General features: G+C 49.1%; 1 protein-coding gene across 5 annotated transcripts in view; it reads left to right on the top strand.

Moving 5' to 3' along the window:
- The window catches only part of COL22A1 (collagen type XXII alpha 1 chain), a 260,776-nt gene that overhangs the window by 209,900 nt on the left and 33,240 nt on the right, over positions 1 to 17,636 (top strand). For all 5 annotated transcript variants that reach the window (XM_023248206.2, XM_023248207.2, XM_019823180.3 and 2 more), the window contains exons 47-51: positions 1,799 to 1,852; positions 3,936 to 3,989; positions 8,217 to 8,270; positions 11,741 to 11,794; positions 16,814 to 16,867. In XM_023248206.2, the coding sequence (XP_023103974.2) occupies positions 1,799 to 1,852; positions 3,936 to 3,989; positions 8,217 to 8,270; positions 11,741 to 11,794; positions 16,814 to 16,867 (270 nt within the window). The remainder of the gene's footprint in view (positions 1 to 1,798; positions 1,853 to 3,935; positions 3,990 to 8,216; positions 8,271 to 11,740; positions 11,795 to 16,813; positions 16,868 to 17,636) is intronic.

Raw genomic sequence — 17,636 nt, 5'->3', positions numbered from 1 at the left:
ATTCCGTCACTTCTTTTCATTGAGGTTATAATACGGCCTGCAGACAGTGTGCTGGCTTTATAGACTTAAAAGCAGTAGAAATAATGACATGTAAAAATGACAGAACAAATGCTCTTCCCCTTTGAACCTCTTTTCTTCTCTCCTGCACACTGGCCTTTGACGTTCTACAGGCATTCGTTCACCTAAGGCTCCCAACGCACCTCGGGCAGGCGGCCAGGGAGCATTATGAGGTAGTTACAGCCATCGGTGAACTGCTGATGTTGGACACGGTGTGTCCACACGGCTGGGCCCATGGTGAACTGGGGGACTCTGGACTTGGAAGGGCTCCCCTAGATTGATCTGCCCCCCATCCTTTATTTACTGGATGTGCAAACCCAGAGCAAAGAGGGGCTATGATCTGCTCAAGGATGCACAAACAAGATGTGACAGGCCTGGAAACAGAGCCAAGACTGACTTACTGTGAAAGACTTATTTTACTGCATAATGCCTTCTTTTAACGGAACTGACATGTTTTTGTTTAACGACGTTTTACCGAAATACATTTGTTACCGCATTAAATGCAAAGCCAAAATGTGTGACAGTTAAGAGAGATTAGAACTTTTGAGTGTTACTTCCAAGGTTAGTCTATGAAAAATATTTTTGGTGGGTTGCATATTGTGAGTGTCTTGACCACAGTGATGATGACAGTGGCGGTGATGATGGTGATGGTGACAGTGACAATAATGATGGTGAGGATAATGATAATGATGGTGATGGTGACAGTGACCATGGTGATGATGGTGATGGTGATACCGGTGATGCTGATGCTGATGATGACGGGAAAGATGACAGCTAACAATGAATTTATCACTAGCTCATGCACTGTGTAGATTTTAGGTCACTTAATGCTCACAACAACCCCATGACAAAGGGGTTGTATTAATATTATTTTAGGAATAAGGAGACAGACAATTGAAGCAGGTTGCCTAATGACAGACTTACTAATGACAAAGCCAGAGTTCAAGTATAAAATAATCCAAAATACTAATTATACTAATATTTATTGAGCTCTTGCTGTGTTCTGAGTTCTATGCTGTACTTTCCAGGCGTCTGATTTTATTATCCCAACATTTCACGGGGTAGGCAATCACTATTTTCTCTATTTGATAGAGAAAAAAGACATCCTACAGTTTGGGGTTGAAGTGACCCACTCCAGGTCGCACAGGTAGCAAGGGAAGGAGCAAGGAGGGAACATATGGGCACAGCCATCTCCCCCAGACTGTGGACACTGCTGCCTTGTCCACCTTCTCAGCTCCCCCTCCTCCCCACCCTACACCTGCTCTGCAGGGCCCCCAGACCCTGCTGATTCTGCTCCCTCCCCTCCCACATCCTCACACCCCAGTTTCCTCCTGACCTCCCCTCCTCTCTTCATGCTGGCCCTTCCAACCCACCCCACACTGCGGTCAGGGAGCCCTCTGGAAACCGAGGACAGTCACAGCTCCTTCTAATGGTTTCTGGTGCCTGCAGCTCCATCCAGGTTCAAGGGGTAAACATACAGGGCTCTCAGTAACCCCCACCAGCACCCCACAACCCCATTAAGGCATTCCACCATCGGTTCCTCAACCAGACTCCCTTAACTTCTCTCTGTGGACACCCTGCCTGGCCTACAGCTCAGACTTAGTAAGAGTTGATGAAGAAAGAGTACATGAATGAATGAATGAATGAATGGGTGAACGAAGGCATGCGAGCTTTTTTCTTTTGCAATGTAGTTCTAGCAGAATTTCCTGTAATTTTCTTTCTTTTTTCTTTTTCTCCCAAGGGAAGTAAAGGAGAGCGGGGTGCAGCTGGTGAAGCTGGACAGAAAGGTGACCAGGTAAGAACTTACTTTATAATGAACCTGGAGAGGTATCACTGTTCTTCCTAGATAAATTTCATTCTGCCATTTCTGACATCACTGCTTGGATCTTCCTTGCCTGCAGCGGGATTTTTTTAAACCACGTTTTCATGGTTTCCAAATTGATTCCTCTGGTTCATGGTGATATTCCCCTTCCCCAATTATCTGCGGAGACTGCCTTTTCTGGTTTCGTTTGGTTTTGCTGGACTCTCTGACCTTTAGAGCTTTTTGTTTACTGAAATGGTAGTCACCCATTACAACATGCCCCCTTCTTTCCTCCCACCCCCATCGTTCCTCAGGTGCCTCTTGTGTAACTCACGGTGCTAGTTGAAATCCTTCACGATGCCCCTCTGCACTCAGTGCCCAGCCAGCCCTGCTGGACCACGTGTCCGAGTGCATTGTAAGGTAGCACCCGTGACAACAGAAACCCCTCTTTCTGCGGATTCAAACATGGCAGTCCCGTCATCTTTTATCCAGGGTCACCGATTCTGCAGTCCCAGCTCCCCAGCCTCCAGCAGCCTTTCTGCCATTTAAACTGGCTACCTTCTCCTGCTTTGCTTCTGTCACTCTTCCCTTTTCCTTTTCCTCTTTTGCACCTGTGCTCCCCCCATCACCCCTCTGTGCATCTCTCCATCGGTCCTCCTTGTAAACCGGCTGCATGCCGGACACAGCCCCAGGCTCTGAGATGCATGGTGCGTAAGGACAAATCCCTGACCTCACGGGGCTTTCTGTTCAGTGAGAAGGAGAGGCAGGTGAGCAGGTACTCCAGAGGCAGTGAGGGAAGAGCTAGCTATGCTCAAGGTCTGAATGACATACTTAGCTAAAATTCCATCTGTATTTGGAAAAACAAAATGTGTCCGGATTATTCTTGCCATAGTGAATTTTCTTTTTTTTTAATATGAAATTTATTGTCAAATTGGTTTCCATACAACAGCCAGTGCTCCTTCCAACAGCTGCCCTCCTCAATGCCCATCACCCACCCTCCCCTCCCTCCCACTCCCCATCAACCCTCAGCTTATTCTCAGTTTTTAAGAGTCTCTTATGGTTTGGCTCTCTCCCTCTCTAACTTTTTTTTTTTCCTCAAATAAGTACATTGTATCCTGACTGTTACAGCTTGTGTTTTCCAGCAGTAGGAGATAGAGGTGGAGGGCAGGGAAGTCTCTTCCATGGTGGTTTGCGGTTTATCTGATCCTATAAGACGTTGTCTTACTAAAACTAAATGTTACACGCAATACGCTCTAGCTTGCTTAGCTCCTGCCTTTTTTTTTAAAGTTTTTTTTTTTCCAACGTTTATTTATTTTTGGGACAGAGAGAGACAGAGCATGAACGGGGGAGGGGCAGAGAGAGAGGGAGACACAGAATCGGAAACAGGCTCCAGGCTCCGAGCCATCAGCCCAGAGCCCGACGCGGGGCTGGAACTCCCGGACCGCGAGATCGTGACCTGGCTGAAGTCGGACGCTTAACCGACTGCGCCACCCAGGCGCCCCGCTTAGCTCCTGCTTTAACACACATGGACTCCTCTCTGCCCGGAGATGTGAATCCCTTTCCTAAAGTAACTGCAACGTTATTATAGTGTAGATGCCATAATTCAGAAACCGGAACAGTTTCCATTTGGGAGCATATGTTGCGTGTGCATGTGCATTTATTTGCTTTCAGATTGTTATCATGGGGTGTCTCGAGCCTACACAAAAGTTAGAAACCATAGTAAGAAGACCCCCACCCTTAGACGTACCACCCAGCCACAGGATGTTGTAGCCATTATAGCCGCTTCTGTTTTCACCTGTGTCTTCAGCCACACCGTCTTCCTTCACATTATTGTGAAGCAGGTCCGCTTTCAGGGTAGGTTTGGTTTTGTAAATATTGTTAGATACTTCCTCAACCTCTGGAAGTACCAAGAATATATTTAAGAAAAAATAAGGTCTTTTTGTTGCCAGCGTCTTTATCCGAAATTGTTATCGGAGCGAGAAGCTAGAGTCTGGATTGTCATCTGGTGTTCGGTGGCTGTCAGAGCGAAGAGCTTCTTAGGAGTCGTTGTTAAGCACTGCCTCTTGGGTTTCCCTAGGGTCATCCTGGCGTTCCTGGTTTCATGGGACCCCCCGGGAACCCTGGGCCACGGGTAAGTGATGATTTTGAATCCCCTTCTCTTTTGGCTTTGACATTTGAACGCATTTCCATACTCCCTGGAGATGGGGTCACGTTGCACATTGCTCTTACTTTGAGGACTAGGCTGACACCTGAACGGTGTCTCAGGCTGACCGGAGAGCGTGGGTCCCTGAGGCATCTGGGGTTGAGGACCAAGTGATATGAGTGGCACCAATGGGCAGTGAGGCTAGGGTGCTTGTAAGGGCCAGGAGGGTGTTGGCAGGGATGGACAGGCTTGGTTAATTCTTAATCTGTATCTAGCTTGGGCAAGGGAGGCCTGAGATCACTGCAAAGTTAGGATCTTAGTAAAAGATGTAGAAACAGATTCCCCTGTTCCATAGGAACCTGTCCCACAGCAAGAGACTCTGGGAATCACAGCGTCTGTATAAGCACAGATTTTCCTGGGTTTACTGGAGTCAATAATAATAACAACTAATAATTAGTATTATTCAGTACGACCATTTTCTTTAAAAAATTTTTTTTTAATGTTTATTCATTTTTGAGAGAGAGACAGAATGTGAGCAGAGGAGGGGCAGAGAGAGGGAGACACAGAATCTGAAGCAGGCTCCAGGCTCTGAGCTGTCAGCACAGAGCCCAACATGGGGCTTAAAGCCATGGGCTGTGAAATCGTGACCTGAGCCGAAGTCAGACACTTAACCGACTGAGACACCCAGGCGACCCAAATTAGGTTGTTTTAAATGCATTTTTTTCAATAAAATCATATGAGAGCATGAAACCCCATCTTTCACTTCAGAATCAACTTTTCCAGCAAACTCATAGAAAGTAAATTCGCTACAAAAGTATTCAAGCTTGCCCAGTTTACTAGAGAGCCTACTTAAATCTCTGATACTCGGCTGACTTCCCACCTGCCCCCTGCCCAGGGTAGGTGCCGCTACCGTCCTTTTCAGTTTCTCAGACTTAATGCCTCCCCGCTGCCTCTCTGCAATGAGCAGGTGAATGACCTTGCAGGGGATCTCTGAGTTTACTATCATTGAAGTTCACAAAATTCCGCATTTTCTTCAGATGAATAATTTCACTTAAGAGATCCCTTTGCGGGGCACCTGGGTGGCTCAGACCGTTGAGCCTCCGACTTCGGCTCAGGTCACGATCTCACAGTCTGTGGGTTCGAGCCCCGCGTCGGGCTCTGTGCTGACCGCTTGCTCAGAGCCTGGAGGCTGCTTCCGATTCTGTGTCTCCCTCTCTCTCTCTCTGCCCCTCCCCCGCTCACGCTTTGTCTCACTGTTTCTCAAAAATAAATAAATGTAAAAAAAAATTTTTTTTTAAAAAAGAGATCCCTTTGCATCGTATTTGAATATGTTATTAGATTTTGTGACATCTGACAGGCACAAGAATTAAAAATGATCAAGGCAGCAATGTCATAGGTAATGGGGAGAGACATTGGCATTGAATTGAGGAGGGACATTTGAGAAGGAAATAATTTTATATTACACTTCCCATATCATAAAGGCTGTACCTTCCCTGTGTAACCTAATAGCTGAGAGGTCCCCAGAGTAAGTGATGAGGGAAAGCCCCACTCCCACCCCACCCTGGTCATTCAAAGCCTATAACACGTCTCCCCCCACCCCACCCCCCTTGCAAATGAAACCATGTGCTCCTCTCATTGGAAATTGTTCTTTGACAACTCTAGGAAAGGGCTCCTGACATCATTCTCATGCAAGATGATGCATCTGAGATTCAGAAACAGCCACCATCAGAGGGTGGCTGAGTCAGCTAAGCATCTGACTTTAGGTCAGGTCATGATCTCACGGTTTGTGGGTTCAGGCCCTGCATCAGGCTCTGTGCTGATGTCTCAGAGCCTGTAGCCTGCTTTGGATTCTGTGTCTCCCTCTCTCTCTGCCCCACTCCCACTCACGCTCTGTCTCTCAAAAGGAAACATTAAAAAAAATGTTCAGAGACAGTCACAATCAGACTGCAGCTGGTCTGCCTCCGACTGACCAATGTGTTCTTCAGTTCACTCGGTGGATGTTTCCTGAGCATCTACTTTGTGCTGTGCCCTGGACTGTTAATCACTTTTGGGAGTGGATCCTGGTGAGCTGCCCATTCGGGGTCAGTGGCCAGTCATTCTGTAGCAACTCGAGAGCAGGAAACCCTCCTGGTCATTGTATTGTTTCTTCGAGTGCTTATATGTCAGACCCTGGAACCCGGGATGTGGAAACCAAACAGACAAGGCTCCTTAGAGTTTATTTCCTGGTGCTCAGTTGGCATCCTACTTTCAGATGAAACCCTTAACCCCAACTGCCATATGGAACTTAATTCCAACTTAGCTAGGTTCCAGAGGAGAGGATGCTGGAAGTTTTTGGCAAAATGATACGGAAGAATCCTGATTTGTAGTAGAAACTCCACTGTTCTATTAGGTTTCGACTAGACGTGTCATTTCCCTGTAGCGTCCCAGCCAGAGAACCATGAACCTTAGGCTCTTTGTTCCAATATTATCAATATCCCTTTATTTCGTGAACATTTACTGGGTCCTTACCTGGTGGAAGAGGTGGAAGACTGCGTCTTGTCCCCGGGAATTTGTCTGGCATGGGAAACAACACCTATCTTCTGCAGCTGTACCAGACTTCCTTGAGGTCCACCATGTAGCTGTTTCTGTAGCCCTAGAACTTGGCCAGGACTTGGTATGATATGGGCTTCCTACAAGTTTATGTAAAAAAAAAAACACTAAAGATCGCTGGAAAGGTATCAGTAAGACTGCAGAGCTTGTGTGTTTGTCCTCCCGTATTTAGTTAGTATCCGCCATGTTCCTGGTCGTGGGCTGGCCAGTAGACGCACCACTGTCATCTGTGCTTATGATAACGGAGAGCCCTTTATGGAGAGCCCTTAGTACGTGCCGATGCCGACTAACTCCTTATATGTATTAACTTTCTCAATTCTCTCAACAACTCAGCTGAAATAGGAGCTCTTTTTCTCCAGTTTACAGAGGAACTGATAGGCACAGAGGAGTGGAGTAACGTGGAGAGCCAGGACATGGACCCAGGGACGCTGGCTCTGAGAGGGTGCACCCCAACTGATACCTTCTATTCCGTGCTAAGCACACTGCAAGCACTGCCTCATTTCCTGCTCCCCTCCTCACAGCCCGGACAATAATATCACTTCTACCCTTTCACTGACAAGGAAGCTGAAGATGGGAATCGTATACCCCTTGACCAAAGCTAGAAAGAAGCAGTGTATTCGTTAGTCTAAACAATCTGTCCCCTTGGAGCATCTGAGGGGCTCAGTTGGTTGAGCTTCCAACTCTTGGTTTCAGCTCAGGTCATGATCCCAGGGTCATGGGATCACTCCCCACGTTGGGCTGCACACTGAGCATGGGGCCTGCTTGGGATTCTCTCTCTCTCCCGCTCTGTCCCTCTCCCCTGCGAGTTCTCTCTCTCAAAATAAATAAATAAAAATTTAAAAAAAAAGAATCTATGTCTCATCTGCCAGCCAGCCCAGCTTTCATTCATTCATTCATTCATTCATTCAAGAAATATTGAGTGCCCACTACCTCCGAGGCAATATTTTAGTTCCCAGTAAAGGAAATCATCAACAAACACTAGGGTGGCAGATGGCGATAAAGGCTATGGAGGAAAATGAAGGTGTTAGGAGAGGCAGGCGCTTTGGAGTTTGGATTTGGGAGGTGGATAATTTCTCACTGAGCCGGGATGAGGACGAGGGCAGGCTGTGCGCTCTGAGCCTTGGGGGACTGGAATTCACACAGGAGGAGCAGCAGGGGAGGGAGCTGAGCGGACTCACCCTGCTGCACTCACTTACGTGCATAGAACTCCTCTTTCATGGTTCCATGCACTTCTCATCCCTGGGTTGGCACAACCAAAAACACCCTCCTTATTAGCCTCGAAGATAAATCCACTTGTTCCTTCTTGCCTTCTGTCCCCAAATGTCCCCTGATGTTAGCCAGAGGCGTCCACTCTGAAGTGAGACAGTTTGCTGTTGCCGGGCAGGCCGGCTGGCTGGCGACTACTCTGGTCCTTCCTGCCCCACGGCTGCTGTTCCCCTGACATCTTTTCCCAGAGACCAGACCAGCGTGTTGAGGGGGGGGGGGCTCCCAGGAGCACCTGTGGTTCTGGCAGCCGGGGAGGGGCTCAGGACGCACCCTCCGTGCACTGCTTCGTGCACAAAGAGGCGCTAACCATCTCTGTTGAGATCCTCACAGCAAACTGACTCCCTGCTCTGTCGTCCTTAGGGAGCGGATGGCGTTGCTGGGGCCGCTGGACCTCCAGGGATCCAAGGGCCGCCGGTAAGTTCCTTAGCAGACCGGACCTGCCCTGAGTCTGTTTGGGCTTCCCAGAACCCAGGTGTTCACAGGCCTGGTCCTGGTCCTCCCTCTGCCTCCGTGGCTCCTCATCCTAAGTATTCACAGTCTTGCAATGAAACCATGGGGGAGGGGAGTTGTTTGCTTCCCATTGGGACCGTGGTTTCTTGCCTCTGACATAAACGTTTTGGAGCACTTGGGTGGTTCAGTTGGCTAAGCGTCCAACTTCAGCTTAGGTCATGATCTTGAGGTTCATGGGTTCAAGCCCCGCGTCGGACTCTGTGCTGACAGCTCAGAGCCTGGAGCCTACTTCGGATTCTGTGTCTCCCTCTCTCTCTGCCCCTTCCCCTGTTCATGCTCTATTCTCAAAAATAAGTAGAAAAACGTTAAAAAAAATTTAAGAAATAGAATAATAAAATTAAAGTGAAATAAAATAAAAAAGTAAAATAAAATAAAATAAAATAAAATAAAATAAAATAAAATAAAATAAAATAGGTTTGGATGAATGGCCTGGCAACCTGGGATTCCAGAGTCCGGTTTACAACCAGCTCACACAGGCCCTGTGGGTGTGGTTCCCTTCTGAACAGGCACTGGGGAGGGGAAAGGCTTGAGCCAACCCACCCTGAGGCTACGGTATATTTCAGGAGGCACGTTGGACAGGAGTAGCTCCTGTTACCCAACTGACCCAAAAAGGAGCGAGAAGTCAGAGAGGGGAGTCACACAGGACTCTGCCTGGCGTTCCGAGCTGGCTCGCAGGCAGGTCAGCCCTCCCCTGGCATCTTTGGGCTCTGATGCCAGGAGCTCTTGAGGGATCAGTTAGGACAGCTCGTCCTAACCTCCTGCTGGGAGGAGGAGGGCAAAGCCCAGTGGGTTTGGGTTACTAGTCCAAGGACACACAGGTAATTAATGTCCAAGTTGGGAGTTAAGTCACTTTGGAAACTCCCGATTCAGTGTCCTTCTGCCATTCGACACTGACCCGCTGTGGGGGATGGCCGGGCTGGGGGCTGCGGGGGTGTTGGGATCCAAAACTAACAGCCGCATGGATCGGCTTTTGTTCACCATCCGGCCAGTCCTCTTGAAGTTGCCCCCCTAGAAGTCCCAGGTGGAAGGGAATATAAAACCTACCGCAGGCAGCTTTGCACCGATTCTCGGACACCAAAAGATCTCCCCCACAAACACAGACCGTTTGCCCCAGGAGAGGAAGATACAGCCCAGATGTGAATCTCACATACCTCGGAGCTAAACTGTATTGAGTAAGACATCGATTCTGCCGTGGGACCCTGTGGCAAGCGATGGCTGTGCTTGAAGCTGCCTGGGGTCCCGATATTTCACTGTATACATCAAACCAGAGTATGCTCCGAGTTTTCTTAGCATAAACAATGAGTATTGGTAGGTTAAAAAAAAAAAAAAAGAAATTTAAAAAGCTAAATGGGACATAATAAAAAAAGATACAAACTGAAAATATTTCCATTATATTTTGAAATGAAACATATAAACCATTTGCCAATCTTTTTGACATAGAAGGAAGGCCTTACTTCGATTTTGGGTCCCCTAGTGGAGTCTCTTGTCGTTATTCTTGTAAAAAGAACATCTACCCACTTACTGTTTGCTGCTTCTTGAAAAAGTGGTTTGAGAATGTAACACCACCTGTGAAGCAATTTGAATGCAGAATCCTAGATCGATAGGGTATTTTTTTTCCTAATCTTTTATAGCTATCTCGTTACAGCCATCTAGATAGTGAGTCATCTTTGTAAAATAAAGTCTTAACTTAAAGATCATTCTTTTTCTTTTTCCACCTACATTTAGTTGGGTTACCTAATGAATAATTATGTAATTTCCAGGGTGCCTGGGTGGCTCAGTGGGTTAACTGTTTGACTTTGGCTCAGGTCATGATCTTGCAGTTCACAAATTCGAGCCCCGCGTCGGGCTCCATGCCGAGCGTGGAGCCTGCTTAAGATTCTCTCCTGGGGCACCTGGGTGGCTCAGTCGGTTAAGTGTCCGACTTCGGCTCAGGCCATCATCTCATGGTTCATGAGTTCGAGCCCTGCGTCAGTCTCTGTGTGGACAACTCAGAGCCTGGAGGCTGCTTCAGATTCTGTGTCTCCCTCTCTCTCTGCTCCTCCCTCAAGCTCGCTCTCTCTCTCACTCGAAAATAAATAAAAAAGCATTACAAAAACCGTGTAATTTCCACAGCAAAGCACAACTTGCACAATACAAACAGGATTAGGACCAAGCTGACCTCTTGTGTATCTTCAGCTCACATCATGGGGTTAAAAAAGCCCAAAATAGTAAATATTTTAGTCTTCGTGGGCCACGTGGTCTCCGTCGCAAATATTCAGCACCGCTGTGATAAGATGAAGTCCGCCATGCACAGTAGGTCAACAAAAAGGTTCCACTGTGTTCTGATACAACTTTATTTGCAAAAGCAGCAAGGGCTGGAGTTTGCTAATTCCAGTAGTGGCTCCCTACTAGAGTCTTTGGAAAAACAGACCTTCAGGAAGGAATCCAGTGAGCTCCATTATCAGTATTTAAAAATCCCTAATGATGCTGAGTCTTTGTTCCAAGTTGACAAAAAAAAAAAAAATCCACTTTGTTTATGAAATCTGTATAAATCTGAATTAAATATCAAAATATCTTCGCCTTTGGTTTTCTTCCAAGAAGCTAACATCACAAGCCTTAAGGATACCTCATTTTGTGTGGCAGGTGGATTAGAATGTAAAACCTGACATCAGCATTTTACCACTTCAAAAGAAACAGTGGCCGGAGATTATAAAGGCGTTGGGGCCTCTTAATTAGAGACACAGGTGACATAAGAACACTCATCCAGGTAGAAATGATAGCATTGATGACTTCATCTGATTGAGAAGCTGTGTTTGGCAGTGATGTGTGTCTGGCGAATAAAATGGAAAATGAAGTATGAATTAAGGCAATTTGGTAAACACAGTCTTTCAAAACACCAGCTATAAACTTGGTAGGAAGTTTAGGAGCCTCCAGACGAGGGGATGGTGACACCAAACCATCTGCTTAGCCCCAGGCCAGCTCTTTGCTTGTGTTGGATCCCGTGTGCCCAACAAGGTCAGGAGCTGTGGTCAGGAGCTGTGGTGCTGCGTGGTGAGGGTTTGGCCCTCAGGCAGTGTTGAAGATAAAGTACAGAGCTGGGGCTGGACCCACGTCTTGTGGACCCCAAGCATCTTCTTCCCACCAGGCATTTCCATCTTCAGTCCCCCTGAGTCCATGTAACACGCTGGAAAGCCTCCCTGTGTGCACATGCACCTGCCGTGATGTGCTCCGCCCTGGGCGCCTCCCTGCTGTGGGGCAGGCAATGCCTGGCAAGCACTTCGCTTCTCACCGAAGATGCCTGCCAGCCCGTGAGGGCAGTTCTGTGTGAGATCGTTTCCTTCCAGAAAAGCCAGTCTGAGAGATCTAATGGTGTTTTTGTGTCTTGCATCCTTCAGGGGAAAGAAGGTCCTCCTGGCCCCGAAGGCCCTTCTGGGTTGCCCGGAATCCCGGTAAGTGAGATTAAACACACACACACACACACACACACACACACACACACACACACAAAATGCGACCAAAAAACCAAAAACCTGGTTTCTCTACTACAAAAATGAGCAAACCAAAACATACTGCACCACTGTTTAGGTAAGACATGGTCACTGGGGGAGTTTCGAGTATTACAGAAAATGAGAAGGAGAATCACTAACCAAAGCCAAGTAAGTACGTTTTTGGTGGGGTCAGTCTTAACCTCATTCTTCTATGCAGTATGCACTGTTATTGTTGATTTGTGTAGATGATGTTTTTATCTCTCTCCACACATGCATATGTGTGTATCCACGGTTAAGATCTCTGTCTCTCTCTCTCTCTCACACACACACACACACACACATGCACAACTGTGATATTGAACTACTTATGATAAAATAAACACTTCTTATTTTCCACACTGGTATTAACTGTTCATACACTCATTAAATTTTATATACACTCTACCCAACGCATGTACCATAATATATATGATCATTCCTCTGTTGCCTCATAAATCTTATCGTTATTTTTTTTTAAGACTATGTTAAGCTATTTTGCATGCATGGCACTTTTCTATGTAATGGCCCTCAAAAGTGAGGTTCACTTGTCAGGTGTAATAATGTCTGAGGTTCTTTATTTTTTTTAATGTTTATTTTTGAGAGAGAGAGACAGAGTGAGTGGGGGAGGGCAGAGAGAGAGGGAGACAGAATCCAAAGCACGCTCCAGGCTCTGAGCCGTCAGCACAGAGCCCGACGCGGGGCTCGAACCCACAAGCCATGAGATCAGGACCTGAGCCAAAGTCAGACGCTTAACCACCTGAGCCACCCAGGCACCCCTGAGGGTCTTGATACACATTGCCAAATTACTTTCTATGAATACTGTTCTGGACTTTTAAATTTAATATACTTCTCAATAAGGTTGAGCTCTCTAGTTAGTTAGTAAGGCTGGTCCAGAGAGATCATATGCTGCCTCCTCCATTGAGAACCCATCCCTGTGGAGTTGTGGTCTGGCCCGTGCCTGCTGCTGGGGCCTCTACTGGCCACAGCCCCCGACCCCGGCCCTGCATACTATATTGTTTTATTGCAGCCGCACTGGCTTCCTTTTGGTTCGTAGAATGTTCTGCATCCTCTCTTTTCCAGACCACAGGGCCTTTGCCCATGCATTTCTGTCTACCCACAGTGCCTCTTCCTTACCTCTTGCACCAGCTGCTTTTGCCTTTGCTCTTTTGCATCCCATCTCAGGCATCACCCCCTGGAAGTTTTCTCTGCACCCCCTAGGCTGGGGCAGTCTCTCCTAGTCTCTTTTCCTTTCCTTGTGAGGGCCTATCTCAGCGGTAATCACATCTTTATTTGTGTAATCGTTTCATTAGTGACCCCTTCCTCCAATGTTCATTAACTTATTTGCTCATTCGGCAGACTCTACTTAGGCACCCACTGTTTGCTAGATATGGAGATCTAACAGAAAAGTCCCTGCTAATCATGGGGTTTTGCTCTAGGCTGTGGGTTCTAGAAGACCGGGCTTTGGCTTCCCACACATAGTGAACACCCAGCAAATACTAACTTAAAGAAACACATGGATGAATGAACTGGTCTCTCAGAGCCCTCCCTCCTCAAGCATCTGAGAAGTGACTGCACTGGTCAAAGACACATTTCCCAGGCACCACTGTCAGCTCTCCCTGCAGCCATGTGACCCTGGGGTTAAGTAACGTGTGCAGGGCGCACAGATCTTAAAAGATGTGCTGGGTTGAGAAACCCCTGTTGGTCTACACTGCGGCCCTGCAGCCTAGCCTGTCCCGGCAGCTGGAAGGTACTGACCGATATAATTCTAGCGATGGTGAAGCTAAGGAGAGAAAATCCTGGTCTGGCTTTTGTGCCAAGCCCTTATCACCACAGCCCTAGCGTACTGGAGGAGAGAGGCATGGCTTCCGGTGTTGACTTCACCATTTTCTTAATAATGACCCCTTAGCCCCTCCACCCTGTCCTCCCTTCCAGGGGAGGGTCCTGTCTCTCAGACATAAGCCAAGCCTGGGCACATGCTATCCCTGCAGCCTCGGGAATGGCTTCCTCTCTCTCACCCCATCCCCCACCCCAGCCACTCTGAATGCCTTTGCCTCTTCCGTATCATTCCTGTGTCAGAAACACTTCCTCTCCTCTGCCTGGAGGCTAAGAATCATCGTAGCTTCGGGGCACCTGGCTGGCTCAGTCGGTTAGGCGTCCGACTCTTGATTTCATCTCAGGTCATGATCTCATGGTTCATGAGTTCGAGCCCCGCGTCGGGCTCTCTGCTGACAACCGGGAGCCTGCTTGGGATTCTTTCTCCCTCTCTCTCTCTGTCTGCCTGTCCCCTGCTTGCTCTCTCTCTGTCTGCAAACAAACATTAAAACAAACACACAAAGAATCCTCATAGCTTTCATGTGCATGGTGCACACCCCCTGATGGGCTCTGTGCAAAGAGCTTTCTGCATGTTATGACATATGTACCCTTTGCCGTGGACCCTCTCAGCAGCTCATGCTGAGGTCTGGACTGGATGTCATTTTCTCTGGGAGGCGCCCTGAGCCTCCCCAGGGGCTTAGGTAGAAATCTGAGCAGTGCTCCAGGAGCACTCAGCCCCCTACACCATCACAACACAGATGCAGCCACACACACCCGTCCATCTCTGTCCACCTGCACCACACCCTCCCCAGCACAGCGCCAAGTGGTGCTTCCTAGATCTGGGCTGACCTAGGCCAGAATTCGAGGAACCAGACAGACCCAGCCGTGGTCCCCGCCAGTATGTGGCCTGGGGTCTCGTGGAGAAGCCAAACAGAAAAGGATGAAACCATTGACACAGAGCATGCTGTGCTATGTGGTAGGTAGAGGGGGGCCCAGGGGCCCATAGTGGACACCCAAGCCAGACCTGGAGGGATGTCTGTGGAGGGGACACTTGAGGTGAGTGTTCAAGGTCAAGTAGTCAAGGCTGAGAAGGACGAGAGGGGTCAGGAAGAAGGTAGAAGGAGGAACGTGTAAGAGACACGGATGTATTTACATACAGGAACTGGCTAGAAGAAATATTAAGTGTTAGGGGTGCCTGGGGGGCTCAGTCGGTTAAGCGTCCGACTTCGGCTCAGGTCATGATCTCGCAGCTCATGGGTTTGAGCCCGTGTCAGGCTCTTTGCTGACAGCTGGGAGCCTGGAGCCTGCTTCGGATTCTGCGTCTCCCTCTCTCTCTGCCCCTCCCCTGTTGCTCTCTCTCTCTCTCTAAAAAATAAACACACATTTTTTTAAAAGAAAGACTAAGTGTTAGGAAGTGGCTTCTGCTTCTGGCCAGGGCCATGGGGGGCGCACTGTGACTTTGCTAACACTCACTGGGCACCAACGGTCGCTTCTGGGAAGGAGAGCCACAAACTTCACCATTTATTAGGCACCCCTCTGTGCCAGAAAGACCCTTCGTATTCCTCCCCCTGCAGTCGGGGAGCATCTCTTTAATTTACTGAAGGTGCAGAAGCAGGTTCCGAGACATTAACGGGCCGCTCAGCAGGTCTGCCTGAGGCAGCTTCTCTCTCTCGGAAAGCCACCTTTCCTTCTCAGACGATTCCGTGGGCCACACACGGCCCTCCTCTGCATTTCCCCATGTGGTACTCGTGCTGCTCCCACACATCATGCCTTTGCCCCCGGCGGGTCCTCGGGGTCTCCAGCCAGAGTCTACAGGTCTCCCGCCTGGCCGCGCTTCCTCCTGTGATTGGCTTCCTCTCCCACGCACGCGTCTCTTGACCTCCCCCCGCTGCTGCATGCATGGAGAAAAGTGCTTTCTGGAAAACTCTTGATTGAAAAGAGGCCCAGTACGGCCCGGCTTCCACAGCAGCCCCACTGGTTTCCCTGGTTAACATGGTTATGCCAGGAGCGGCATTCGGGAAGGGTTACGGGTGTCCGTTGAGCATTGGACCAGCGCCCTGGATGGCCACGAAACTTAGATTCCAGTCCACGGTGGCTTCCCAAGGTGCCAGGCCACTGATGGCTTCCCCTGCTGCCAGGCCACTGACGTTGAAGGCACTGATGAGGAACGATGCCCGGTGTCCTGAATGCCTACAGCAGCAGACACAGCCCCGGTGCTGGAGCCACCTGTCGATGCTGGGTTAGTTCTGCCTCGTGGGCAGGAGCTTCCGTTCTGACCGCCTGGTAACTCTGGAGCGCACTTGCCATCTTTTTTTTAGGAGCAGGGCACTGAGGGGCTGAGGATATCGATAATTTGCCCAAGATCAGGTACCTAGTAGTGCAAGAAGGATTCAGACCTTGCCTGGGTTGACTCAGTTTCCCCTCTGCCCTGCTGCCTGGTTGCTTTCCTTCCCCAGACCCCCACGCTCACCCCCAGTCCAGGTGGCCCAGGATTGGAACCTAAGTCTGGGTGATGTCATCGTCATTGTACAGAATTCTCTTTCCTGTTTGCAGAGACTTGAATAACGGTCTCTTAGGGAAACCTGAGGCTTCTAGTGACCTCCTTAGGGCAAGGAGGCTGGCCATGGGGAGGGAATCCCAGCTGGATCTCACGGAGAGAAACGCCAAGTGTTCAAAGCTGTTCGTAACCCACACATAATCTGTGTTGGCTCCCTGAGCCCCCGTGTGTCCCGTGCTGCCCTGTATCTGTCCAGTGTCCCCAGTGTCTCCATCAGAAGCTGCATCCTTGCCCACTCCTTGCTGCATTCGATCCCAGAGGCCCAGACATGACGCTCTGGTGTCCCAAGGTTGTCTTCACGACATGCCTACTAGGGGCTTCTGCAGATCAACAGAACCAAGAATGATGCTATTGCAAGTTTTTGCCTTTCCGCTCTGTGCCAGGCGCTGGATCGGAGATCCCAGCCAGAATTGTGGTGTTGGGAAGAAACCAGGAAGTCAAACCAGTTCTGTGTGTTCAAGTGGCCCCTTAGCTGTTCAGTGTGGCTGTAGCCCAGCACTAGGCGTGTGTCCCGAACGCAGCCTGTGTCTTCCCTCCCGGCACCTCCAGTACCAATTGGATTTCTCTTGCAGGGAGAAGAAGGCAAAGAGGGCAGAGATGGAAAACCAGGTCCCCCCGGGGAGCCGGTAAGGGACTCTCAATTTTTTACCATTTGATGCACCAAGTTAGTAATGTCTCCGTTAACGGCTGCTCTTTGTGGACGAGCTACTGTGACACAGGTGCAGCAGGAGTCACTTTCTCTGTGTTACTTCATTTATTTCTCCTGACAACCTTACAGGGTGAATGCTGCTGTCCCCATTTTATAGCTGAGAAAATGGAGTCTCAGGGAGGTCCAGTGATGGGCCCAAAGTCATATGATGGGCTAGTGACAGAATCAGAACTTGAGCCTGGGACTTCGGCCTGGCCTCTGCATTTTTTTTTTTTTACTGCCCCCTTCAGCCTCAGTCCTGTTGACACGGGAGGGGAGCTGGGGCAGGTAGACGCCGGCTGGAGTAGAAGCCTGATACCCTGGAAGCCTGTTATCCCCACCGAAAACCTGAGCGTTCTGGCTAGCTCCAGGTGAAGGGAGTTCGCCCTTTCTTCAGCTTTGGCCTAGAGTTGCAGGTTTTGCTTTTTCCCCTTTTCTTTTTCTCTAACGTCACCTGCCCAGGACACACAGTGAAACAGACCGAGTGCTTGGGAGGGAGTCTCTGTGCTCCAGCGGCAGTTGGTTGGAACAAAAAGTGGGCAGGGGGTTCTGCCGACCCGTATCTGTGGCCTCACTGTGGTCCTGCACAGTTGCCTGCTTCTCTTGCCTGTGGGTCAGGGCCCGTGGGGCCAGCACGTTTGTCTCCCCAGATCCCTTCCATGGCCTCAGTACTGAGGGGGAGCTGGAAGGTGGTGTCTGGGCCTCAA

The sequence above is a fragment of the Felis catus genome, chromosome F2 (genome assembly GCF_018350175.1).
Source record: "Felis catus isolate Fca126 chromosome F2, F.catus_Fca126_mat1.0, whole genome shotgun sequence".
NCBI lineage: Eukaryota > Metazoa > Chordata > Mammalia > Carnivora > Felidae > Felis > Felis catus.
The sequence above is the reverse complement of the archived record's forward strand: the minus strand, read 5'-3'. Positions and strand labels throughout refer to the sequence as shown.